The sequence below is a fragment of the Eutrigla gurnardus genome, assembly GCF_963514095.1.
Source record: "Eutrigla gurnardus genome assembly, chromosome: 9".
Lineage (NCBI taxonomy): Eukaryota > Metazoa > Chordata > Actinopteri > Perciformes > Triglidae > Eutrigla > Eutrigla gurnardus.
The window spans coordinates 15,013,211-15,041,160 of NC_139923.1; the positions used below are offsets into that span (position 1 = coordinate 15,013,211).

The 27,950-nt window shown below is 38.9% G+C and overlaps 1 protein-coding gene across 2 annotated transcripts in view; it reads right to left on the reverse strand.

Annotated features, from left to right (window-relative positions):
* ppip5k1b (diphosphoinositol pentakisphosphate kinase 1b) overlaps nt 1-19,717 on the reverse strand; it is a 42,916-nt gene extending 23,199 nt beyond the window's left edge. For both annotated transcript variants that reach the window (XM_084016690.1, XM_084016689.1), the window contains exons 1-15: nt 19,580-19,717; nt 12,304-12,880; nt 10,450-10,645; nt 9,747-9,837; nt 8,944-9,029; nt 8,337-8,491; nt 8,109-8,210; nt 7,819-7,980; nt 7,520-7,641; nt 5,696-5,797; nt 5,154-5,240; nt 4,623-4,698; nt 4,159-4,268; nt 639-724; nt 262-387 (exon numbers count right to left, since the gene is read on the reverse strand). In XM_084016690.1, the coding sequence (XP_083872816.1) occupies nt 262-387; nt 639-724; nt 4,159-4,268; nt 4,623-4,698; nt 5,154-5,240; nt 5,696-5,797; nt 7,520-7,641; nt 7,819-7,980; nt 8,109-8,210; nt 8,337-8,491; nt 8,944-9,029; nt 9,747-9,837; nt 10,450-10,645; nt 12,304-12,480 (1,678 nt within the window). In that variant the 5' untranslated portion in view covers nt 12,481-12,880; nt 19,580-19,717. The remainder of the gene's footprint in view (nt 1-261; nt 388-638; nt 725-4,158; nt 4,269-4,622; nt 4,699-5,153; nt 5,241-5,695; nt 5,798-7,519; nt 7,642-7,818; nt 7,981-8,108; nt 8,211-8,336; nt 8,492-8,943; nt 9,030-9,746; nt 9,838-10,449; nt 10,646-12,303; nt 12,881-19,579) is intronic.
* Nucleotides 19,718-27,950: the final 8,233 nt, after the last annotated feature.

Consider the following 27,950-nt stretch of genomic DNA (forward strand, 5'->3'; position numbering starts at 1 on the left):
TATTAATTTGATAAAACCAGGAAATAGATAAGAATTTCACACCAGAATGTATTCCACAACTTGTCTTCTATAGCTTGTTTTTGTACTGAATGGTGGTTTTAAGATGTGTTTTACCATAACAACCCAACTTTTTAGAGACAAAATAGGAAAAAGTACAAAATCAAACATTTTAAACAATGGAAGAACTTCATTTACATAAGAGCCAAAGTAGAAGGATGCCTCATAAGAATGTGCTATAGTGAGGGTGGGTCCGGTGGGTACCTTGTCCTCCAGGGTACATGCAGCGAAAGGCCCTGCCCAGCTCCTCAGCCTGAACCCGGCCTGCAGGTGTCAGCTCGCCGCCCCACTTCAACACCAGCAGTAGAGATGGACCATCCTTCTTAGAGTCTGAAAAACAAACGTAGCGTAGATTCATTCCTATATATATTCTGAAGTAGTTGTTCTTTTTTAACCTTTATCCAAGTTCAGATTTCTGTTCTGAAAATGTATGCATATTAACACATATTTTATAAGATATTGCCTAATTTTCATATCTAAACATAATATTTCAGAGAACTTATACATAAATATACATAATACAAAAAAAGTCAGACTTCGAGCAGCTTCTCGTTAGTGGCTGGTGATGAACCAAAACCTACCTTCTTCTTCGCTCGAGGCTTTAGGTTGACCATTACGTAGGTAGGTCAGCTGGACTTTCCTGTTGATACCTGAGAAATGACCATACCTGGCAAGACAATGTGCACATAGACAGACAGACATATTTTAAACACACACACACAGATGCACAGAAATAATTTATCCCATCTTGAAGAAATTTGTTTAAATACAACATATATATAAATTTATAAATATAATAGCATACATCTGACTTTTATTCCAACAAAAGCTTAAATAGAGGACAGAAAAGGGGATTATCCACACAACCAAGAACCAGTATTAGCAAATGCTTTGATGATTATTCAGCCAGTACGCAGATATTTTAGACCAAAGATCAATAGCGGCAATTGACCTCAGAGTCTGATCTCACTGTATAATTGGGTAAATATGTATTTGGGCTAATAATAGGTAAAAGAAAAAAGGTATGGGGGAGAGGATTAATATTACTACAAAAAAAATCTTGGATATTGAATAAGTAAATATCCATGAAGGAAACTCGCAAAAATAGTGTGTTTTTTTTGCATCAAAACACAGATACCATTGTTAAACACTACAGTAACGTGAGCCACCAAGTGCAAAATATATTAATTATATTAGTATTTACTTATGTCCATAAAGACCTTCATGACCTTGACCTCACTTCTCTTATAAGAACACTACTTGAGGTGCAACAACACAGTCGTAAATCATGATACGTAAGTGAGTGGGTGTAAGAACAGGAGAAACAAAGAGAAAGGGTGACTGCTTTAAAAAAAAAAAAGTGCAAAGTGAACTTCAAAATGTATTGTTATTCATAAAAAGTCAAACACAGACACAGTCATCAGAGCCTCCACTTGTCCAGCACACTGTGCTTTAGTAAGAATGTGGCACATCCTACAGACTAATGGCCGCATAGTGTTTTCTAATAGGACAAGCAGCTGAGCAGACACCTCAAAAGTGCCATGATGATGGACACTGAACAGGAATAAATAACTCTGGCAGGAAGTCAGAGAATCTGAACAGCTGCCAAAAGACTCACACATCATCCCTGTGGTGAAACAATGCTTGGTATTCATTTGAATCTACTGGAGGATCAACTGGGTGGGGCTTACTGCATCACTGCACTACTAGACTACTTCACTACAAACACTCACTCTTTCAATCTCTTTCATTCTAGTATTACTATACATACATATTATTAGCTTTCCCCCTCATTAACTACAGTCCTCAGTTAGAAAGCCACAGTATAAATCAAAGGGAAATGGCTTTAGAGATTTTTAAACTTATGCTTGTGCATTTCTTACCGATTTCACAAATGAATAATCCAGAGTTTGAGTATGTAAGCTGTAAAGCCTTAGAACAGCTATAATCAATGTAATCATATTGAAAATATTAGTTTCCTTGGCTCTACAGAGCATTTCAGTTTCTTTCAGCTCGCTGTTTAGATTTTACGGCCCTCAACTTTACTGTCATGGTTCAGTCTCAATGCTCTCATCATTGCCATTTTCAGCACAAAAGGCTCTGATAGACCCAGAGTATAAACCACAAGCACCAAACTGCAGACTGACACAGTTAGAGGCTATCTGGTGAACATACTGGAGGATTTGGGAGCTAGCGGTAAGTTGGTAGTGAGACATAGTGGAGACCAAAACACAGCTACAAAGTGTGTGAGTATTGGTCTTAGAAAGTGAATGCTGATTCCTATCTGCTGGATAAACAGGCAACTGTTTGTTCACCGTATCAAAATGAAAGATGATAATATGCTAGTGTTGTTTCTGCAACCTAGTATTACAGTTTTAAAGAGGTATGTCTGCGTTTGTAGAAGCCTTTTTGAAAACAGGAAAAACATTTTTAACCTGAACAAGTGGTCAAGCAAGCGTGTGCAGGCCATACTTTGTTTCTTTAGGTTTCACTCAAAGCATGCAGTTTCAGGTAAAAAAAAGAACAAACAAAAGGAATTGGGGAAAAAAAGTAGAATTTCTTTGAGACTATATTTTACAAATTTGGAAAGAAAACATTTTTCCAAGTGCCCACAGTTGTTACCAACATTGGAAACAATGTGGAAAGCATGTGCTGTACATACTTAACCATCTACTTAAAACAGTTCTGTTTGTTCGGTTTATCAACCTGTTGCTCAAAGTTTCACTGAATATTTGTCATGTGACTGTCGGACTCAAGAGGAGCGCAGAATGTTATGTTTTATACAGAATCTGCTAAGTGTTTATTTGTGGAAAATATTTTACATGAGATATGCAGGATAAACTGATTTTGATGAAATAACACTATTTAAAGCATAGATTTGATTATTTTTCCCTTGTGGAAGCATTTCTATTTTTAAGTTTTTGGATATGATAAATCATGTAATTTTTGAATTTTCTAAAAAAAAAATCATTTTTCAAACTGCCAGAGGTTCAGCTGGTTAAAGTGCATTTGAAATAAGCATACTGTAGGTTGAATCATTACGGTGGTGTATGAGCTGGCAGAAGTGTGATGAGCAAAACTGCTTCAACTGAGGTGGATTACTCTTCAGTTTAGTTGAAGTTTCAGTGGACCGTGTTGCAAAGCCCACCCTGCCTTTATTAGACCTTTTCATTTTAGAATATAAGCGGTTTTGAAAATTGCATTTCTTTTTGAAATTGATAATCTCACATTTCCTGATCATTTTTTGTTGTTGAACTCATTCCAATCTTTCTGGAGAAGAGCCCCAGCAAATCACTCAAATGACTGTAAGTGCTGATTGGAGGCAGGAAGGAGAAGAGTCTAATTGATATGTGGTGAGAACGCATGCCATCAAAGTAGCACAGCACACACTGATTTACACACACACACACACACAGAGAAACACAGTGAAATCATCAAGGAAATTTGACTGTGTATGTGTCTAGTGTTAATGGCTAAAAATGGATGGATGTTAATGAAAATGATACACTCAGTGCACAAAACATTAAGAATACCATTCAAATATTGAGTAACATTTTTCGCAAGCTGTGTGGAAACTAGCTTCTTCCCCATTTGTTCAGCAACCATTTTAAATGGTGAAATCGTTTGTTTAAATCATTCACCTTGGTCTGTGCTAGAGAGAGAACAGGTATTCCTCATATTTTGCACGCACTGTCTATACAGACTAAAGAAAAGGAGGGTGGTAAAACCTCATCCTTTAAAGTGAGAAGGGAGAGGGTGCATACTGAGTGTCATTCAAACTGGATTCCCTTTTGGAGAGAAAGAAGGAGGGATGGGTGGAGAAGAGAAACAGAGACAGTGGGAGGGGAAAAAAGGAGAAGGCAAAGAGTTAGAGACTCTAGAGGGAGAGGGAGAGAATCAAGGTCAAATTGTGTCCGTTTGTGAGTGCGAGGAAAGATGCCTGAACCCGAGTGAACCCTGGATGAGTGTCGGCAGACTAAGCTACTTTTGCATCATGAATTGCAGATACGAGTGGGTGACTGCTGATGAATGACAAGGAGGATGACAGATGTTGTGTCGTCTGTTTGCTCATCTGTATATTTCATGCGAGACGTCACTCACATCTCCAGGACAGTCTTGAGTTGCTCTAGTTTAGATTTTTTCTCCTCGATTTCACAGTCGGTGTGTTGGCCCAGTTCAACCAGCAGCAGGCGGGCGATATCCAGCACTTCCTGGAAACATGGAGGCAGTTATTCATTTTTATTTTACTCGTCAGACTAATACAGACACTGGAAAATCTGAGTACCATGTAGAAGACAGGAATAATGTTCTATAAAAAGATGATAAAGTGACAGGATGAATGCAGTGACAGCTAAGCATAAATATTTAGAAAACAAAACAATAATGGGTTAGGATTCATAATAATAATTATGAAGCTCGATGTATTCAAATGTAACTGTATCCTCTGAAACCAGTCATTATGCTGAAAGGATTCAGTCATAATCTGCCAAAACAACCTGAAATAAACATGAGGAGATGAAGTGTGGGAAAATCTAAGATCAGGAATTAAAATAAATCTTACTCACTTGTAGCTGTTTTGGCTTCTTCAGCTTTAGTTTTCCTGACTTGTAGCCTCCATACTTCTCAAACAACTCAAAAAATCTGTGCAAAACAAACAAGCCATTAGGATTAGGAGATACAGTTACATTGGATAAGGTCAATATCTAAAATATGTATAGTATGAGTCTAAAATAAGATGGGGAAGACTGACAAGCTGTGGCAATTTATATTAATATATTCCCGTTAAATTAGAAATGCATGCTGAAATATAACGTTGTTACCACCATTGCTTTTCTGTCAAACAGACTTATATTAATACATTAATTATAAATACACTGCTAAATGCAGACAAATAAAAACAGGGAGGAACCCCTTGGAAACCCAAGGATATTATAAATCTTCATGTTGATTTGTGTGGACAGTAAATGTGTTCTCACATATATTACACCTTAATCTTCTTATCCAGTGTTATTAAGTTAGATGATGTAAACAAGACAATAATAGTTTTACACAGCAGACCAAATATTTGAAAGATACGATGACAGAGAGGGACTTACAGAGGATGTCGGACCTCCATTTTCATCTTTTGCTTTGGAGTGCGATCTCCATGACGGATGATGGCAATCACGCAGCGCAGCTCCATCCTGAATAAGGTTGGCAGGATAAAATTAAAATGAGACATGAGTCATTTCATCATTGCACCTTGACCAACATTGAATAAGGCTTATCCAAGCCTGAAAAACACTCAAAACCTATTTTTAATTCTCAATGAGAATGTTCTTCCATTCTTACTGTGAATAAAAAATAAAAAAAGACGCATGACTCTTATTCACTCAAATAAGTGGGAAGTAAATACATGATGGTAAAATAATATATATTTTTCAACATTGAAGGGCACTTTTTTAACATAGAATTTTTAATTGGTTTGCAAATTTAGTTCAAAAGTACTGTCCAATGCATTTAAGGACTAAAACTAAGCTGTTAAATAAAAACATACAGTAACGTTCATATTATATGTCGTAAGATGATATGACATATTTTTCAGGCTGTTGAGGGACCTTGAACTTCATATACTAATATTTTGTTTTTCAGTACGTACATTGTTCCTGAGGTTGTTGGGACGATGGGGATGTCTTCAGCTTCCATGGGGATGGACCAGGGGATGTGGAACTGTGGGGCTAACTCCCTCATCACCATGTTCCTAGTGAAGCAGAGAAAGGCAAAAATAAACATTTAGAGCATTGGAATCAGGTTAAATGATGAATATCACTCAGGCAAAGGACAAAATACGAAGCACAAATAAATGTGCCAATCATTCTGCAGGATCTTCTATGTGCAGTTTTAATTTAAAGTAATAATCTTGAAGATTTTAATTTTTTGTCTGTTGCATGTCAGTTTCTGGTGTGACCACTCACACAGTGCCACACATTTCCATCACATAGAGTTGATCAGGCCTGTGGAAAGTTGGTCCCCTTCTCTTGCCCATACCATAACCCCACTGCCACCACGGGCCACTCTAATCACAACGTTGACATCAGCAAGACAACCATCTGCCCAGTAAAACCGTAATTCATCCATTCATCTCCAAAGTGTCAAGACAACCAGTGAGGACAACCAGCCTGCAGATGAGCTTCTCTGAGACGGTAATTCTGGTTATGCAAACCAATTGTTGCATCAGCTGTCCGGGTGGCATGGTTACATGTGGTCTGCAGTTGTGAGGGCGGTTGGATGTAATGTCAAATTCTCTCAAATGACTTTGGAGATGACTTATGGTAGAAAAATCAACATTCAATTCATTTGCAACAGCTCTGGTGGACATCCCTGCAGTCAGCATGCTCCTGCAGAACTTGTGGCTTTGTGCTGCTAATTTTAGAGTGGTCTTTTATTGTGACCAGCCTAAGGCACACCTGTGCAATGGTCATGCAGTCTTATCTGCATCTTGACATGCCACACCTGTCAGGTGGGATGGATTATCTCAGCGAAGGAGAAGTGCTCACAAACAGATCCAAAACAGAATTTGAGAGAAATAGGCCTTCTGTGTACACAGAAAAAGTCTTAGATCTTTGATTTCTGCTTGTAAAAAATTGGAGCAAAAACAAAAGTGTGTTTTTTTTTTTTTGTTTGTTTGTTTGTTTTTTCAGTGTATTTGATGTATTATGAGAATCTGTGGAGAGATTCCTGGAAGAAAATTTGAAGATTTGTTCAATACTACATGCTACCTGACACAATAACTACATGCATGCTAGTGTCTATTACTAGAGAGAGGTGTATTTCCTCAGTCTTTCTATTTTAATGTATGAGCGTGTAGTCGTACTTCAGTTACTTTGCCTGGAAGGAGAGGTGATAAATCAGAAACAAAGTAGAGCTGACAAGAGGACCCTCCAAGCTGTCCAGAGTTTGGATAAATTACAACATGACAGCTTCAAGACAATATTGACTTTAAAATGTAAAACGAGCAAATTCTTCAAAGTGTAAGAGATGTCAGATAATATAGAAAACTAAAAGAAAAGATGCAAACCACAAATTCACAAATTGGAGCAGACATTTACATACTTTGTGTTTCCTGAAGGCTTTGGTTGAGAAGATTCTGGTGTCCATTATTTTCATTCTTGACTGATGTGCCAAAATAGTTTTATTAAGCAGTCTTTGTTCAAAGATTGAAATAAATTGTTATAGTTTAGTGGTCTACTGAAATTACATCTATTTATGCATCAGCAAAGTTACAGGTAGTAGTACATTTGTAAAACACCTTTCAACATCAATTCAATTCAAAGTGCTTTACAATATATGGAAAGGCATAATGAAATATATAAAATAATGCAATGTTTAAAGTCACACAAGTAAAACAGAAGATAAAAATCAACCAAAACAAAGACAAACAGTCTAGACAAAGATAAATAGTGTGTAAGCTGATGTCACATACCCCAGGACTTTGGCACAGTCGTCATAGTACTTCATGGAGTTTTTGACGAAGCTGAAGCCATTAACGTCACAGACGAAGGAGTGGCCGTTGGCTCTGAGTAGGTCGAACCCACAAACTGTTTGCTAAAAATCATACACAAAACAGAGTTTACGTACATTTACACATCTTCATAGAGATTAGCTACAAAACATTCTGAAACAAAACCTCAATTTATTTTTATTAGACAGCGCTAAGACGATGATTCAGATCCAGGCCTGGATTTTAAATTGTTTTTGCTCTACATGATGACTAAAGCTTACCTTGAAGGCCAGGCAGACCTTACGGGCCACCAGTTTCTCCATGGCGGTCAGCATGACGGGGTAACGGATCTCTTTCCCCTCACTGTCTCTCTCTACCTTTCCATCTAGCGCAGGAGACTTACGGGCCTCGGCGTGGGCGTAGTCTGGACCCACTGTGTAAACCTGAGATGTCAAGACACACAAACATAAAAAAGTGTCAATGCAGAGATCATGATTTGTACATCTCAGCATGAGTCACTATTGCATGAATCAATTAAATCAGTCAATGGCTGAATAAACATGCACAGTACCTTCACATCAGTACCATCTGTGGGCATGAACTCCTCGTATATGTAGGATCCAGTCTTCCGTACGCTGGTCTCTGGGGAGTACACACTGCTACGACTCCCTATCTACAGCAACATGGCAGAGAGACAAGAGACAGAGTAAATAAATTATATTTCACATTGTAAGTATCTGGATCAGTGCACCTGCTAGTGACTGAATAATTTTTCCTGCATCACTTGGGAGATGTCTACCTTTCTGAAGAGTCTCTGGCTGCCCCCTCCAGCAGATGTTGGGTAATAGATATAGACATTGTGGTCCTCTGCACACACAGGTTTCTCCACGAAGGGTTTAGGGAACACCTCTCCGTTCACCTCCACATGGTCCTCCCCCTCCACCAGGTTACACTCTGCACAGGGTAAGACTTAAGTTTTGAACAAATACTAAAACAAAAAGTCAAAAATCAGCTGTGATGCTACAAACAAGGAAAATACACAAATAATTTACAAATTGAATGAATGTACAATCAAATCATTTTTAAGCCATAGCAGGCAACCAATCCTAGAATAAATCCATTAAATATCTTCTTACATAATTAGTCCTTTACTGAACCAGGACATCTACTAAGATACATTACCTAATTTCCAACAAAGACTCCAGCAAAGATTCAATTATAAAAAAATCCTACATCCAATTTTGTTGTTGTTGCAAAAAGTTTTTCATGTCCTGTATGCTACTACATTATATACCACTGATTCATCATCTAATCTTTTCCCCTGGGATTGTTGGTTTTGTTATAAAAATAAATCAGAGGATCCATACATATAAACGTATTGATAAAGATAAATAAATAACTCTTACCCTCAGGATTGTCGGGGTATCGGTTTAACACAGCATAACGAGGCAGGTCAATGCCCTCTTCCTGTAGGATCCGGTACACTTCCCTCCTGATAGGGAACCAAATACATTTACGAATAAACACTAGTGAGTTTGTGGGTGCAGCTTTGATGTGCATGTATGTGTGTGTTTCTGGGGTTTTGCAGTTAAAGAAGATTAAGGTACAAATAAAGGCATGTGAAAATAGCAATTATGTCATTTTCATTCCTATCATGTAATCGCGCCTCAGATTAGGAAGGGGGAGAAAACTGCAAGTCGATTGCATAAAAGAAAGCAGCTAGTATAATTTGGCGAGAGAGAGAAAGTGAATCTCAATAAAGTTGTATGATTTGCATACTGCAGTACTTAAAATATTCCCATCTGAACCGTTAACTACTGCTACTTGTTTAAATGGTGGTGAAAAACATACTGATGCAATACAATGTTGTTGTTTTTTTGTTTGTTTGTTTTTTAAAGTTGGTCAGATAATCAATAAATCAGTGAGTTTCAAATTAGCTTCTTGTACTGCAAACTCTCAAGGGACTGATGCAACAACAAGCATCACATGGCCGAGAACAGTATCCGAGACATCACTAGGGATAGCTTTACTTTCTACAATTCAAGGCTTTCAGTTGTAAAATGGTAAAAAATAACTTAACTTTGGCTGCTTCTTAATCCGTGTTACACTTATTGCATGCATCTTATTAAGGACCATTATTTTGAAAGTATCCAATAAAACTTTTAGAAAATACCCCTCAACCCTGTGTGTGTCTCAGCTCAAACGGTACCTGTCCTGTATAAAATACTGCATGTTGAGGTCATTGATGAGCAGTGGATTCCTGAGCTTGGCATACTCCACAGCTTTGTCCAGAGGGAAACCTGAAAAAGTCACACAAACCGTATCAGTCCATTAAGCATCTACATCAATCCAATCAAACAACATTTACAAATGCCTAAAGAAACAATGACTTTCACGTAGATACATTTCTGTTCTGCTATTCTAAGTTGACACAATTAGACTGAGTCTTAAATTCAGCACATTCAAAGTGGGAAAAGTGGGAAAAACATCCGTCTTCATTGTTCAAATATTGCAGTTAGACAAGCTGACACAAACCTGGCTCTCCAAAATATTGTAAGGCTTTTTGAGTACACAGAGCAACTCACTCACTGAACACGTGCAAGAAAAATGCTTGACGGTTATTTGTGGGTCAAAAGATTGAGGTATTTTTGTATTGATGCCAAAACACAATGCAACTGCTGGACACCAATGGTACACATGCAGCAGCTAAAAAAGCAATCATGTATCTGGAGGATAGGCAAAAAACGGTTTACTCCATAAATATTTGAGTAAAACATGTGTTAATCCGGTTTATGCTTGTGTAGGTAGTGAAGCTACAAAGTATCTCACACCTCTCACTCCCCTCCACCTCTGTGTCACCTCCCCCCCCCCTCACGCAACAGGATATGTTTACCTTGTACGTAAATGTTTACCTTTGGAGTGGAAGGAGATGAGGCAGTCGCAGAGGGGCCAGTTCTGCACAGGCTCCTCCAGGATCACCTCCTCAGGAAAGATGACCACATCAATGTAGTCAAACTTACAAAGTCGCTCCAGAATCTGAGTCATGGGCTTGGATTTGGACTTCTTCATCATTGCACATATGCCGACCACAATCTGTCGCTCTGGTGGCTGGTGGACGGGATAAAGACGACAAAAAGATTGGCCAATGCAACAGCATAAATCATAGATATCCTGATATGACTCCTGGTGACTTTTAAACATAAAACATTTCCCAGATCGTTGTTGGTATAACCCTGTATGCTGGGTTCTAGGTATAACCCACTGAAAAGATTCCAGGTGGAAACCAAGCAGGGTTCTGCCTGGAGGACAAACCGCATGACCCTATATGGTACTAGTTAGTGCTTTTATATCTAATAGGGCTTTTCCATAGTCACGGCACGGCACTACACGGCACGGCGCGTTTTTTTTGCATTTCCACTAGGGTTGGGCTTAGGGTTAGGGTACTTTTTTGTGACGTCCGACCAGACTGTAAACACAACTCAACCCCGGCATTTTTAAAACCGGCTGCTCTGCGACAACACGTAACCCGTCATACTCGAGAAAAATGGAATCGCAGAGAAAGTCAACGCCATGGTCGGTCGACGAGCAGCAAATACACGATCGCCTCGGTGTCTTCCATTGTTGGTGATGGTGTTATGGTTTTCTTCCCGGTTTTGTGCGTGCGTCGCGCGTAAATGACGTCACGGCAGTTTCGTAGCCGTGGTATGACGACCCCATCCACGTCGAGGAGATACTATGGGGGTACTAGTTGTAATGGAAAAACACCCAAAATCGGCCGTGCCGTGCTGTGCCGTGTAGTGCCGTGACTGTGTAATGCAAAAACACCATAAGAGTGTACTTGAGGCAAATTTGCGATGTTGGACTCAATAAATAAAATGCTCTTGGCTTGATTGACACTAATGTTACTGGAAATTAAATGTAATGGAACTTACAATCATGGCAAGTGAATAGACGTATTTACCTAAATACGGGATCTAATTGTATTATATATGTCTTCATTCATGAGTTTTGTTTCTGATGTGTAATGAGCTTCCCAGTGAGATTTATAGTATGAGAGTTTGTCAAGATTTGTGAATGATGACAGCTGAGTCTTCATTATGATCAGAACATTGATTAAAACCAGAAAAATTTTCCCCATTACTTACTACAAACAGGAGAAAGTTATAGCTTCGCCAGCAGGCTAACGCTTTATAGCGTGCATGGAAAATGTATTTGATTCTTTAGATAACATAAATTGCACTAAATTGTTTTTGTGTACACTGATTCATCAATAAGTAAGAATGATTTTGCTGCTGTGCCACAGTGGTTGAGGAGCCTAAGGAACTTATGAATTGACCTGCTACCTGTTCACTCAATGTAACTGACTCTCAAGATTGGATCATCGGGTTGTGAAACAGAGACGCGAGACAAAAAAAAGGAAATCGTAGCAAGTAAGCGAGCAGCTAAAATAGCACTGCCATGAAGTCCTTTTCTAGCTAGAGGACAACAGACCAGCCTTAACTGACTTAAGCTCTTTATCGACTGCACTGTTCTCACACCAGCTTTCATATATTTCTGTCTCCATTTCTTTTTCCACTCTACCTCTTTGGCTCCCTGTACCAAAATGAAATCCTTCTTATTCCTTGTACAGATTTTTTACTAGTTTTGTGAAATTGTACTAATTTGCACTGCTCAACAAACAAAAAGTACTAACATTTTAACTTTGATGTTAAAAATAAATAGTAATTTTGGCATGACACACCTTGGAATTAACATCTGTCACCTACCGACTCATCTTCATCGTCCTCCATTTCCTCTTCTTGAAACATCTCATCCTTCATGCCTGCCTCCATTTGGCCCAGGTCCTGTTCATCATCGTCACAGCCAACCACAAACCGAGGAACGTTTCTGTCACGCCGCCCCAGTACTTCTCCTGCTCTTGCTCCGTCGCAGGGCTCGGACATCACAAACTCCTGGGAAACATGGCTGCTTTGGGTGGCTCCTCCACAAATAGTGATTATGACAGCAAAGCAGGAAGAAACCCAGTCTAGTGTGTTACACTGTCACTCGATGACTGAGAACCTGGTGATAAAGTGAAGGGCCTTGTGGTTTCTGAGCTGGCTGATAACAGCTATATGCGTCTGCGTGAGTACAGTATGTGTTGAGGTAGAAAAAGAGTGGTGGATGTCCTACGAGGTAGAACAGAGGGAGGGGACTCCACGTATGTTGAGGTAGAAAGTCGAGACCCTGGTTGTAAAATTCCCTGCGTCAGGATTGGCTCGGGGTCTGGCTCTGAGAGATAACATGACCCAGTCTGGACACGCTTTTTCACACAGGAACCTCCAGGATCAACATCTGTACACCCTAGGAAAAACAGAGGTGAAACCTTGTTCAAACTATTCCTTTATCTAAAAAACTTTTTCACAAGGCATTCAAACTTAAACAAGTTAAGCAATATTTTGCAGTTGCAGAGATATCGGTAAGATGTGCAAGCTATGCAATGTTGCTTCATTCAACATTTGTGAAATAAACGTCAGGGCTCTAACATCTGCCACTTAATAAGAGAACAACTTTATTGATTCATGAGGAAACTGGGTTATTGCAACACTCAAGGAAAATGTTACTTAAGATATGAATCAAGATTTTGGCTCCAAAGAATGTCTGGTATGTTGACTGTAAAAATATTTACAGATGATAGTAGGTTACACATGTATTAATCCATAGTGAAATGGTGTTTGGTATTGGCATCAATATAAAATAACAAAAGATATGTTATTAAAAAATGCACATCGTCAGTTGCAAAATGTAAGTACATCCAGGGAGGTGAAAGAAGAGTAATCTTTAAAAGCAACTCTCATATGATTACATCATGTATGCCCTGAGCAGGAATAACCAATCAAAAGTCATGGACAGGATGCAGAATAGGACATTGGCTTAAATGGAAACAAAAATAAAAATAAACTGGCACAGGAAAGATGATGTGATCGTGTTCCACTGATCGTTTTGGCCGAGGCGTAACGTCTCTCCAATTTGTACGTTTCCTCGTGTTTTTTAATATCTTTTGCACTAACAAAGAAGAATATAATGTTCATAATGTTTTCTTTTGCCCATTGAAACATCTCCATTGGTGTGAGAATATGGTTTGCATCAGTGGCCTGCAGACTTGCTCGTGCTGCAGGTCACTTGTCACAGGCGGGTCTCTTTCATCGGGGATAAGGGGTTAATTTGTGATTTTTTAGGTAATTAATGGCCAACAGTCTAAATATTTAATTGTTTGCCATCACTGAGCATAATACTAAGTTATTTCCACTATTTTCATGCTTTATCATCACTAAATTCTCCCTGATCTTCATTCCAGACTTCTGGAAAAAATGTCCAAAATGGTGCATTTTGACAAATGAAATTCATATGATGGAGCTTCATAGTCAAAGGTTTTATTTAATTAAAAGAAAGAACAAATATGTATCTTTATCTGGTATAAATCCCATTAGGATCAACAAGTGCCCACGTGGTCATTTGGGGGTCCAAATATGGGGTTCCAAAAGAGTCACCTCTGCCCGGGAGGGTTTTTGGACCCCCATAAAACCCCCAGCAGTGGTACCATACCCTTCAAATTCATTTTGGCAAGAGCAAAGGTCCCACATATAACAAATAATCCTGTTTAGAATAAATATGATCATTCATCGTGGTGCTAGGAGCACCCAAAAAGTGAAAAATAATTTTGTCCGTCGAGAAAAAATAATTGGACTTTGGTGACCCACCTCTCACCCAAACAGTAAGGACTGTTGATTCTGCATTCAGAATTGTGAAGTACACATTACAATGAACTAACAGACCCTTCTATCACTATTAGAACAGAAGTTATGGGCCTCCAAAAATGCCAACAAATGAAATGCGAAATTCCAATGTGTCAAAAAGGGGTGTGGCACTTGAAATTCAAATGGTTGCCACGGGCAAACCGTTTGAGATATTGACTTGAAACTTCAGATCCCCTCGTTTGGTAACATAAGGCATATTTTCACCGCTTTTCAGCAAAATCTGAGAGGTGTCATGTACATGGTACCCCGATATTGACTGTTTTCACATGGAATGACCCTACACTTATCTTGGGTCTATACTCTTACCCAACTTAAAATACCTCAGAGACTCTTACATTTAAGGCCATTAGAAAGCTGTAGAACATTTTTATTTTTAAGCCTGAGTAGGAGTGAAAGTGTCCAATTCTGTCCAAAAATTCACCTCTATCAGGCCTTAATTTAGTTGCTAAAGTCTGGTTCACAGCCCTTCTAATGACATGACCCACACTTTCTGCTCAATATCACTCATCACTAATACATACAAACACTTTAATTATACACAACAACATCATCATCTACTTTGAGTAAGCCTGCTGCTGTTTGTTGTTGCCATGAAAACAGGGCCTGAAGAGGAGCCAGACTGTCTCTCTATTGTGTGTCCTGTATGTACACTGAGGCGGATCACATTACTCTGTTTGCATTTCACTTTTCAGAGAGAGCTACTTATGAAACAACCATGTAGATGGACACAGTACTCATGTCATTGTTATCCTTATTATGAAATTAGAACTACATTTTTTTTCACACTAATCTGTTTCCAGTTGTCTGATCTAAAATGTATCAAATCTGGGTTAATCTTCCCAGTTTACTCGATAGTACAAGCATTCAACAAAACCTCAATTCTGTAAACATTCCTGCTCTAGAGGATATAACTTGACGCTGTTTTTTTTAATCATTCTTTCCATTTTTATGGCTGAAAAAAAGTTTAGAATGGCATAATGTCTCAATCAATCAAGAAATGATGCTGAATAAAGCATTGAATCAGCATTTTTTTTAAAGTACTATAGCCAATTTCAGAATTTAATAATGTCAGTCAACGTCTCGTGTACTGTACTTCTTGTCCTAAATGTATTATTTCAATGTATTATTACATCTTAGGATTCATTATTAGAACTTTCATAAAAGTCGGCTTTATGGCAGGACTGTTGTATTATACGCATTTGTTAAAACTAGAAGTACCTGATTAACAGGCACACTATAATCCCAGGAAAACTTGACTTCCACTGTTTTTACAGGAGATGGAGAGAAGACAGACGCAAGAATAAACTAAGCCCTAGAAAATGTGTGCCAGGTTTACTCGCACTTAATTGCCTGAAACACTTTTCAGTTTAAGACAAAAGACGACAGAAGACTGAACACTCATAATCACAACACACACCAAAAGCCTGGATGTTGATACACTATTCTAATCATCGCTTGCCAAAAATCCAACAGTTAACAGCTGCCACATTTCACCAAACATTTGCATCCCTATAGTGTTCAATATAATGGCTGTTTGTAGCTGAGCCAAGCGAGGTGTGAAAAGTGGCCAAGCTAAGAGAAGAAACTTGCCAGCGTGGTGCGTCTACAAACAGTTGAATGCAGTCAAAGCTAGGTCATCGGTATACTCCAACACCCCCCACTCTTCAACACCACCACCATAACCCTCACCCCACCACCCACAACAAGCAGCTGACTCGAGGGGAAGAGCCTCAGGCACAGACCAGTGGATCATATCACCTCTCAGTGACGACCTGCAAAGTCCAATGTGCGCTCCACGCAGTCTTTGAATGACTGCAACAACATATTCAAAGTCACAAATTATTTCACTGGCACCAGTAAACCGTTGTGTGTGCTAAAGAAAAAAAACATGGTCCTCCTGTCCTGGACTTTCTGCCAGGACACAACTCAACCAAATCTCACATTTGACACAGCCTAACCTTGGTAGCCAGAAATAACAGTGTCCTCGTCTGCAAGGGGGTGTGATACAGGAACTGAAGGGTGGAGGAAAGGCACCGGTGTCGGGTGCCATGAGCCAGCTACGCTACACAAAGATAAGTCATCATTACGAACTTCTGAGGCGATGACAGCACGCACTCATCAAACTGGAAGCCCTTCTTGCTGGCTAAGAGGTGAAAAACACTGACAGACATAAACTCATACATGAATATCTATAACTGCTGTGAGAAAGGCACCACTGAACATGACCTTCATTCTACTGGCAGGATAAGCCGACATCAGCCACTATAAAAAAAAAAAAATCTGCATGAATGTTAGAAATGCAGGAAAAACAATTAATACATACCAGAGATTAAAGCAAGAAACAGCACCAATTAAAATAATTTTAGCAGTTCACTCAGCTGCTGTCATGACTTATAATGTAAGGGGGGTGAAAAAACTCATTCACGTGATTCAACACACTGAGTGCTTCTACTTTGCAAGGAATTATACATTTCCTCCAGGTTTACTGTACTCGGAAGACACACTTTCACAGAAACAGCTGATTTGCATGTGAGGTTCAATATACATTTTTCTGTTAAACTGATGATTCGGTCAGACTGTATAGTAACAGACTAGATGTTCCTTGGCTTATGTTAGCTAATGTTAGTCAAGTTTAGATAGATATTGTAGTTCAATGACATTACAGTCATTTTGCTGACTTTTCCATATGCACTGCATTTTAGAATTTACCAGGATCTGTTAATTAGCCTAAAACTTGCACGATTATCTTTGCCACAGTAATTGTGATCCACGATATTGTCCTCATAATCATGAAAATGTGCTCAAAAACTCTTAAAAAAGCACTTTAACAGTGGCGACTGGTGGAATTTCTGTGCCCCAAAAATCCAGCATGATTTGCTGCTGCTTTGAAAACATGACCTGTTTTATCAACAAACAAACAAAAGCACCTTTCATGTTACAATGTAAGTGAATCTCATGTAGAATGAGTACTCAGAGAACAACTCATAACCCTATGCATGAAATAAGTTAATAGACAAACCCATATAAAATAATTAATAATTAAGTACATTGTCACTCCTAAACATTACTGAAAGCTGTATCTCAACAAACAAAGTTTATGATGTGGGCATGACTTTCACATCATGAATGTATGACTTTCATATGACTTTAACCTTTATTACAAGGCAACACACTGCACCCAATCATAAAATCATAATTACTTTCTACTTTCCTTTCACTGAGGAAGGAAAAAGGAGAGAAAGCAGAATGTAAAACTGTTTCCCTTCTGCAAGTTTAATTGTAAAAACATTGTTTTAATTAAATAAATTACCATTACAGTTGCATCACCCATGAATACATTGGGAAGCTGATTAAAAACATCCCCAGCTGTCACCTGCAGGCCCACGTTCATGGATGAATCACCACCGTCATCACTGCAGAGCCGCAGATCAACGACACGGTTCCAATAAAAAGCTTTTAACCTTTGAGACCGTCTGCCATGAGTAGGCTGGGTGGTGTTTATGACCGGTGAGGTAAGAGACGGTCATTAGGGCCAATCATTTTTCTGATAAGATGGTAAATGAGAAACATCACGACACACTGTGAAAAAGGCAACTGTCAATTACGGACCCATATTTGCAGGTTGTCCAAATAACTGCAGGTAATTTCTAGGAAAATGAAAATGATATGATGATGTGTGGTTGGGACCTTTATTGTGAATCGTTAAGAATTTTGCTTCCCCCACTATGATTTCTTTTCCATCAGAGTCAGGACAAAGCTGGACAAGTGAGCAGCTTGTTATGTGAAGACAGTTCAATACTTAATCATGAACAAAAAAAATAACATACTGCTCAAATGCAAAGTTATAGAGAGTAACATCAGCCCTAAAACACTACCACCCGTGAGGGTCAGAAGACATGCTGGTGATGTTATCAGGACAAACAAATACCAGAGGAACAACACAGATGCCTCTATACATGTGTAGGTTCTTCCACAGAGCAGTCAAGAAATAAGCTTTGTTTGCAAACACAAACTGCCGTCATGACCATAAAAAGAGGCCTTAATACTCTTGCCCATACAATCCATTCAAAACGGGACGATTATTGAATCATCAAAACAAACATTTCTCACAGATGAGACCTCTGTCGGGTTAACAAGATGATTAATAGATGACTTTATTATCCCACTTCTAAGCTATGAAGGAATAACTTTTTCTAGGTATTCAGCTTTCAGGGTTACAAGAGGGTTACTAATGGTTCTCTTAGGAGAATATGGGCTGAAGCAGCAGCAGATTATACAAAATGTAGCAGTAATTTAGATAAACAGCATAGATTGGAGTTAACAGAGAAAAGGCAGATCAGGGTTTTGATGTCAAATGTCAAATTCCCTGACTTTCAACTAAAAAGCTGAATTTCCATGACCTATAACGAACGGTTTGACCGCCTTTGTGCTGAGCAGACCAAAAAAAAGCCACAGTATTTGAAATCATTTAATCAGTGAGCTTTACCTAGAAAATGTAATGTTTTCGATACTTGAACAGTGCACATTTATGGTATTATTTGTTGTTGACAAATTGACATATCATTATAGTAAAGTATTCTCCTTCTTCTCTAGTATTCTCCAAAACATTTTCTCAGCCAAATGACAGTCTTCTTGTAGTTTTTGCATTCCTGCTCATTATTTCTGTTGTCTTCTAAAACTGGAACCAAAACTTGGAGTAACTGTCTTGTTTCACGTCAGCAGGAATTGTGACTTTTGCCAGATCATTCCTCGTTGGCTTGAATGAAATACATTTACACATGAATTTACAAATGGAAACTATTAGAGATTATAGAGATTAGTCAAACAATCAATTGATTGGTTGAACAAAGTTGCCATGACGCCAGAAAGTAGTCAAACCAGCTTTGCTATTAGGTCTTCCTACATCAAACTGATGCTGTATTGCCAGCTTACACACGCTTAGCTTATACACGCTATCAGATTCACACAATGCAGGTGTCCAGAAGCCTCTTCCAAGCCGCAACCTGCGTCTCAAATCACTATAAAGCCCAATAAACTTGTCCAGTGAACGTGTAGTAGTAATGGACCGCACAAAACACACATAAATAAATCAATGCGTCGACCTGCTCGCTACACAGGATTCCTATTACGTACATTAAGTTTAAAATCTTCCCTGCTTTTGTTTATTTCCTCCGACACAACAGAAACTATCCAACGTACCGCTATCGCCGCCGCTTCCACAAAGTTATTTAAAAACGGGACTTACCGGCGGAAAACAACTGGAAGTCTGTCAGCTGTTCACTTCCTTATTTCCTCTGACTGAACCGAACTGAAGGAAAGCTGCTGCTACCGCCTGAGTGTAGTTGTAAAGTTGTGAGCTGCCGCTAAAGTTCACGTCCGGTCATTGCTGGTGCTTAGCTGCTGCCGCTGCTAGCTTCCTTCCTTTTTCTTTTCACCTTTTTTTTTAACACCAAATTCCGTTTGTTTAAAGTCGCATCATCACTGCCACCTACCGGTCAAAGAGCGGCAATACAACAGTTTACAAGTATTATTATGCATATACTGTATACACTAGTCTATTAACCACACAGTCGTCTCTTTACCTTGTAACTGTTTCTCTAATTGCTCTTTTATAATTTAGATTTTTATGAATATTATTATACTAGTTGTATAATACTACTACTAATAATAATTTGTTGAATGGGATCAATATAGGCTTATCTGTTATTAACCAAACCACTGTAACTTTATCTTGTATCTTTATTGTAGTAGTTTCTATTGTTTACCTCTATTCTGACTTTGTTTATACATTTTTATTGTTCTTGTATTGTTTTCTTTGACTTTCTCTATCTACCACTCCTATCCTTGTGTTCCTACAACAACTGTAACAATAATTTTCTTATTACTGCTGAGGAATATGTAAATAAAGTATCAAAAGTAAAACCATTCCAGCCTCATTCTTTTTTTTTTAATCTCTTTGAGCCAATACCAATTTGTCAACATCTGAAACATGACAAGGAGTCACAGAAACAGAAAAGGTTAAGAACCACTGGTTTAATCATTAACAATGTGTTTACATTTTTAAGCTCATCAAAAAGGTTTTTAATTTCAAATCTTCAGAAGTAAAAAGTGCAATGTTTGTATTAATGCACTTTATTAGAGAAGAGGTATAAAGTATCAGAAAAGGAAAATACTTGAGCAAAGTACCTCATAATTGTACTGTAATTATTGTTCATCATCTACATAAACATATCTGGTGTAGAAACAGGAAATGCACATATCACATGTAGATCTTTTTTTTTTTCATTTAAGGGATTAAACACACATACTTTTTATTTCATTAGGTGAAGTTATTCAGCACGCCCTGCTGGAACCACACACAGTCAGCTGAGGTATGAAACAAGCCTTACATAGATTTCCATAATCCCACAACTCCCTTTGCTTCCCATTGAGCCATTCCCAGCATCAGACCGGGGCTGGTCGCTGCCAGACAGGACGGTGTGGCTGATGTGAGTCTGGCAAACTGTCAAGAAAATGTGGCGCGGCTCTCTATCCCATCATGAAGCAGGCCATGAGAAGTCAGTCTGTACTGCGGGCATAAGGAAGTAGTGTTCACCAAAAAACCAGTAACCACCTCTCCCCCCCTCTCCTCATCTTCTCTCACTCGCCACCTATCCAGCAGCCAAAAATCTTCTTTTTCAAACACTTGAAATTATGTAGCCGAGTGCATTTTTTTTTTTTTAAATCAAAATGATCTCTGAAGCACCCTGTCTGCACTGATTCAATAGGCACACTATCGTTGATGGCCATCTTGGATTTTGACAAACAAGTCCTTGTCCACTTTTAGTGACGTTAAGCTTACAGGGAGACAGAAGAGGCAAACAGACAGAGAGGAAACCGTGACAACGGTCTGTAAAAAGTAAAACGTACCAGACATCAGAATTCAGATTAACATTCTCCTACAGAGAAGAAAAAATGTGTGTGCTGTGGTCAAATTTAGCTCCATGCCTAAATAAATGGTTAAAAAAACAGGGAACTTTACATTATGATTCCATGGATGAAGCGTCATTAATGATGGATAATGAGGTGCATGGGAATGAAAAACAGGATATATTGCAAACATTATTAGCAATAATAACCGTTAACAGTTAACCTACAACCGAATTACACTCTCTAACTAATGGATGTTGTAATCTAATCTACCATATACCTTTGTGCCTCTAAAACCCAGAGATGTTCGCAAGTTAGTTGTTGCCAAGTCCACTACCCCAACTCTGTATACAACCCAAATTTTTACTCTTATAACTGTAATAACCAGTAGAACGTAACATAGTTAATGTACTTTGTAGTGTACTTAAGTACAATTTTGAGGTAGTTGTATTTTCCATCCATCCCTTGAGCCATCAGTTAGCTCCTCCTGGGGAACCCCAAATAATTTCCAGGCCAGCTGCGACATATAATCCCTCCAGCACAGTCATATTCTCCCTGACAATTCAAATTGTATATCACTTTATAATTACCCTAAATACAGGATAAGCGGTAGAAAATGGATGGATGGATGGATCACTTTATAATTTATTCCACTACATTTTCAGATTTTTCACTACATTGCATCTATTTGACACACACACACAAGTTACAAGTGACATTTCAGAATAATATTTCACATAGAAGAATGACAAGATGAGGTTGATCTTCAGACTTGAACACTGTAGTCAGTCGACACTGGATAGATAGAGAGGGCAATCTTCTAGTGACCATCATATCAGCCTCTGATTATTGAGGTCGAGCCTGTTTGGGAGAGTAATGATTGCTTCATCCTAATATCAGACTCAGAGAGAATTTATTAAATTATTGTCACTTGTTTTTAAACCTGATTTGCAAAAACAATATTTTTCAGTGATATTAATGGATATGATTCTCTTGATCCAACAATAAACACTGCATGCCATATATTTAAGTCACTGTGAGAAATTCCTGCAAACATGTCATCAACAGTCTGTTAATGGCAATCAGAAACTGATTGAAAGAAGATCCCCTGTGCAAGTACAGCTCCACTGCAGACATGATCATCAGCTATGGCTCACACATCCACACATATATACACATTTATATATAGTGAGCCAGCCCTGACAGCCATAATGCAGCTATTCATCTCTATGAAGAGGCTGTAAAGCAAAAAATTCAGCCCCCTAACTTGATAGACTGCCAGAGACTGTGTCAACACACGCACGCGCACACACACACACACACACACACACACACACACACACACACACACACACACACACACACACACACACACACACACACACACACACAGAGTCCTCTTTCCTTAACGGATAGCAGGACGAGATGCTCAGCCAGAACTTGTTGAAAGAAGGCTTTATGACAGGGACACACACACACACACACACACACACACACACACACACACACACACACACACACACACACACACACACACACATACACACACACACACACACTCACATGGTCAGTAGCCTTCATATTAACAATTTGTGCAACAACCACCCTGTGTAGAAAGGGGGAAAAATAACATTGTTAACATGTTTTTACCTATGCATGTGGTGACTGCCTCACTTGACAGAGTTGGTTCAGTGTAGCTATTGGTCATGGTAAGAAAGACATATGATCTTGAGCCTCATTTCAACATTACATTACAACATTACACACACTTCCATGTAATCTAGCATCATTTCAAAATGTGATGGATTAAATTAAAAATCTGACTTCTTAAAAACTGCAGATCACAAGCATGGGCGATTAGGAGACACGCCCCTGAGCAAAGACATGTAAAAACCCACCACCTCTCCTGTAGGAGCAAGACCCACAGACTTTACAGCTGTTTAGCCTTTTTGCCGCTGTTACTATTTTATGTCTTTGTAGTCGTTTTCTTTGTGGTCATTTTTAGTCTCTTCCTGGTTGGTACAGGGGGCCTGTACCAGTCTGAATCATAGTATTTAGAATTTATGAATTTATTGTACATATTAGAGAAAGCTTCCTTTGGATATGTGAAAAGTGGTTTAGTCGCAAATTTTAAGTTCATGCCTGAAACCAAGCGCACAGTGTTTGTGTGTGAGTCATGGCGATCAGATTTTAACGGCATCGACTAGAAGAACTATTTGAAATCCTTGATAACCACAGCTGCAGAAGGATGCCAACAACCAGCAACGCCAATGAAATCAAAACACTGGTCCAAGAGCTTGCTTAAGTAATTGAAAAATGGTAAAAATACTCTGCAACTCTGCCTGCAACCAACTGTGAGAAAGGTTCTGAAGTCCTTCCCCTGCCCAGAGACAATCAATGTCCACCAGAAGGACATTCAGAAGTACCTCACCACATATCGGAGGAGGAATGCTGATATGCAGCATCGTTATGTCTCAGATTTTGCACATGATCTGATATTCCTGGGGAATGAAATCGTGATTGAGTCTACCCAGATTTAAGGTTTCCAGAGAAGATCTGTGGCCCATACATGTGGCTGTGTGCTGGAGAAAGAAGAAAGAATAAATTATAATGTAGATTGTATTAATGACTAATAATATAATGAAGTACATAGTACAGAATAGTATGGAGGGGCCACTGCTGGGGGCCGTAGGATTGTGATATGCTCTTATGCGATGGTCTTTCCAGGCAATAGCAACTTCATCAACCTCCTACTAGATATTTAGATAAAAACACTGAAGATATTATTAAATAGTACATGTTCTGTCAGTGATATTTGTTGTAAGATATATAAAGATATAGAACTATCTGAAGGATAATCATTCGTAGGCCAGGAGATGCAAACAGATACTCAAGAGAAAGTTTCTCATTATTTGGAGAAAGTTTTTCTTTTTTTCTGACAGTGGCGGAATGGACTACAATGAAAAAGAGTCCAGACGAGAAGTGAGAGGGAGAGAGTCACGTTAGGTTTATTAAGATAAAAAGTTATATTAAGCTAATTTATGATAATTATATCCCCCTGTGGAGGGTCGCACACGTAACACGTTTTAAAATGTCATCTTCTGCTCCGGTTTCCTGGCTCTCCCCATTCACACTGAGGTCGGTTCGCCTCGTTAAGGCCTCTGTGACTACCTTCAATGCCGCTCAGAGGTGGAACGATTCTGACACCCCATTCCATCTCTGTACTTGTTACACTAACAACGTTGTGGAAAAAATAAGTGATGATTCTGCAACAAATTTTAACGTTTACCTGCCTCTCTTCTGATATATTCTGAAATATTCTTACATGTTTCTATTGGATAACCTGTGTGTGTGTGTGTGTGGTTTTGTGTGTGTGTGTGTGTGTGTGTGTGTGTGTGTGTGTGTGTGTGTGTGTGTGTGTGTGTGTGTGTGTGTGTGAGTGTGTGTGTGTGTGTGTGTGTGTGTGTGTGTGTGTGTGAATATCTAAAACCCTGCCTTTTTCTGTGTGTGTGCTGATTTACAGTCTGCGGAGCAGGCAAAATGAGCTAAAACACTTTTTACACTGTGAACTGGACATGTTTTATGTCCGGAGCTGATGTACAAACCACTGACATTTATAAGGTGACGTATGAACACGATTCTAATATGTTCCGAATTTGAATATTTGCATTTGCAAATTAGGTGGTCGTGTATAATCTGTGTGTGTGTGTGTGTGTGTGTGTGTGTGTGCCCAGGTACTAGTTGTATATATTGGGGTAATATAGTTAGTTATAGTATACTTATTCATTTCTAAATCTGAGTAAATCTGTGTCTAGGATTCCAAAGAATCTATTAGCAGAAATGCAATATAATATTCATAACTATGTTTTCATTATAATCCCCTGAAACTAACGATGTTTACCTGTGCATTGAGAACACAAAGCACTCCAGCGCTCTTTGCAATCATATTTTAGCCCTCCAGACTTTCCATTAGGGACATACCATCAGATCCGCCACTAATTCAGTCAGTAAAATGATCTGGCGGCTCCAGCTCAGAAACACTTAAGGTGGACTGACCTTTAAGGTGGACCAGCACTATTAAGCTGCAAATGTGATGGTGACACTCGAAGAAATGTCATCTAAGTCATGAGCTTTCATCGTTGGGGACCATGACTGGCCGTATAAAAGTTCAGCACAAATCATCCATAGCAGTAATAGTTGTGTCAAAGATGAAAATGTCAACCTTCCAGTGGCGCTAAGGATCGCCCCAAATTGCATAGTATTCATCCTCCTGGAACCATGAATGTCTGTACAAACTTCCATCTTAACCCAGCCAATAATTGTTAAGATATTTCAGTCCAAAGTGGTGGAAGGGCACAGAGACTGACATTGCCATGCAGCTTAACTTGGCTAAACTTGTTAACTGCTAGAATTGTGTGCTATGGTATCATAATGTGACCTATTGTAAGACAGAAACCAAACCCACAATGATTGTCATCACCATATATTTGTCTATGCATACCATCCATGCAAGTGTGTGTGTGTGTGTGTGTGTGTGTGTGTGTGTGTGTGTGTGTGTGTGTGTGTGTGTGTGTGTGTGTGTGTGTGTGTGTGTGTGTGTGTGTTTGTTATGTGTGTCCTATGTGAACAGAGAGTGCATCAACCCATCAACCGAAACAGACACCTCAGCACTTTTTCCTGAGCTTGAAATTTGTCACCCTCAAGAAAAAGCCTCAGTCTGGTTCTAGTTCATCCCATTTGACTACCTGTGTCAGCAATATTCCAGCTTGTTTCCAGTGTGTGGCTGCCCATATTTGGATAATTTGAGGCAGAGAAGAGAGGAAAACACAAGCGTCTCTGTGTTGACCTCCCTCGTTCAATCTGAGAGGTCTTTCAGGTGGACTCCGCTCTCTTGTAAGTCAAGTCTGCACTCACGGAGACTGCAAATGAGCCGAAATCCGTCCCTATAAATCAGGGGTTTGGGTGTGTTGAGACAAAGGCACACAGAAGAACACACTTTAATATAGACGGAACAATTTGGTTGAATGTGACTCAAGGAAAGTTAATTCATCAAACAAATGAACCAAATTAATTTCATGAGAACAAAAGGGTCATTCATGTCTGAACTAGCATGCTGTACAATTACATTGGTGACCATCTGGATATCACGTGTTATATTATTGATTTTGTGAGTCAGCAACGCCACAGCGTGAAAACAGATTACATGTCTGTTTGTAGAGGCTCATTTTGTGCCTTAACCAAACACATAAAGCCCATAAACTCAACACTTTTAACGACCTCAGTGCAATTTCCCATTTCATGATACTATAACATACTGGTGGGGTTTTCCTGTTACCACAGACAGAGTGGTCCAGTTCTTCATAAATTAAGCCTCTTGTTCTGATTTTGAGTGACAGTCATATAAAGTGCCAGGAAAACTTTGTCACTCTTAATCATATGTTTCTAAATCTACAGAACTATTATTATTTAGAAATCAAACTAAAACCTGACTTTCCAGAACAAAGTAACACTGTTGTCTAAAGCCAGATCAGAATTCATGGAAACTCAAGATCAACTATCTCCAGAAGTTGTAATGTTGCTTACACTCTACAATAAAAAGTGTTGCAATTCACTTTCCAGTAAGGCTATAGATGTTAAAGTGTGTAACATTTTAAGTAATTTATTAGCTAAAATTATTGTCTTCATTCATAAATGGGTCATCATGAATGTATAATTCCCTCTGCCAATAATCTGATTGATCATCTTAAGCAAAGGAATTTCTTATCTGTATTTACATTTGTACATAACAGCTACCATAGTTGCAACAAAGCGATGAGCTAGAGAGCACTATTCGTTTGAATGCAAAATACAATTGCACTACTAGGAGTAATTCCTACACACTGTCTCTTTAAGTTTGGGTGGGGGCAGATATGGAACTGGGGCTATTACAACCAAAGGGACTCCTCATCATGAGGAGGAATAATGTGCTCACCTACAGCCTTGGCTGCCTTTACCTTGAGAAAGAAATTCTGAGATCACAGTAGAATAAAGAGTTACTTTGTGGTTATTAGGGGATTTCCTGTAACAAGAATATGAAAGCCAGAGAGTTCCCTCAGAGCTTTTGACTTGATGATACCATTTTGAATGTCACCTCTTCACAATCTATTTTTTTCCATCGTTTTATTAAAACTTCATGTGTATAACTTTTGGGGGGTTTCTTACCATTTGGAATCCCTACAAATGTTGGCTTGGACGGTGGGAAACACTTCTTCCTCTTCAGCAACTCCTATTATTTACTGGAATACATATTTTCCAGTGAAGCTTCTCAGCTGCCAACATAGGCAATATGTGGTTGTCCAGGCCTTATAACTGTGAATGTGCATGGTAATGTCAAGCATGTATCACTGGGCAAACTGTCCCTGTATGTAAAATAAGGCTATAAAACCGATGTTCTGAGGTGGTGTGGTATAAAAATGTTCTGGTGCCTGACTTTCTGAGGTGCTCCTTCAGATGTGTAAGCATGCAACAGCTGGTTGACATGAATGATGGTGAGTCAACCTGATGTTTCTATTTCATCTGTGTGCAGCTGCTAAATAAACACACAGTCTGCAAATAAGCCCAAAATTAGAGTAAATCGGCTGCTAATACTTTTCCCTTTGAAGATGTAGGCAGTGAGAGTGCGTCAGAATGTGCATGGAGAACACAGCCAGTATTTACACCTCCGCATA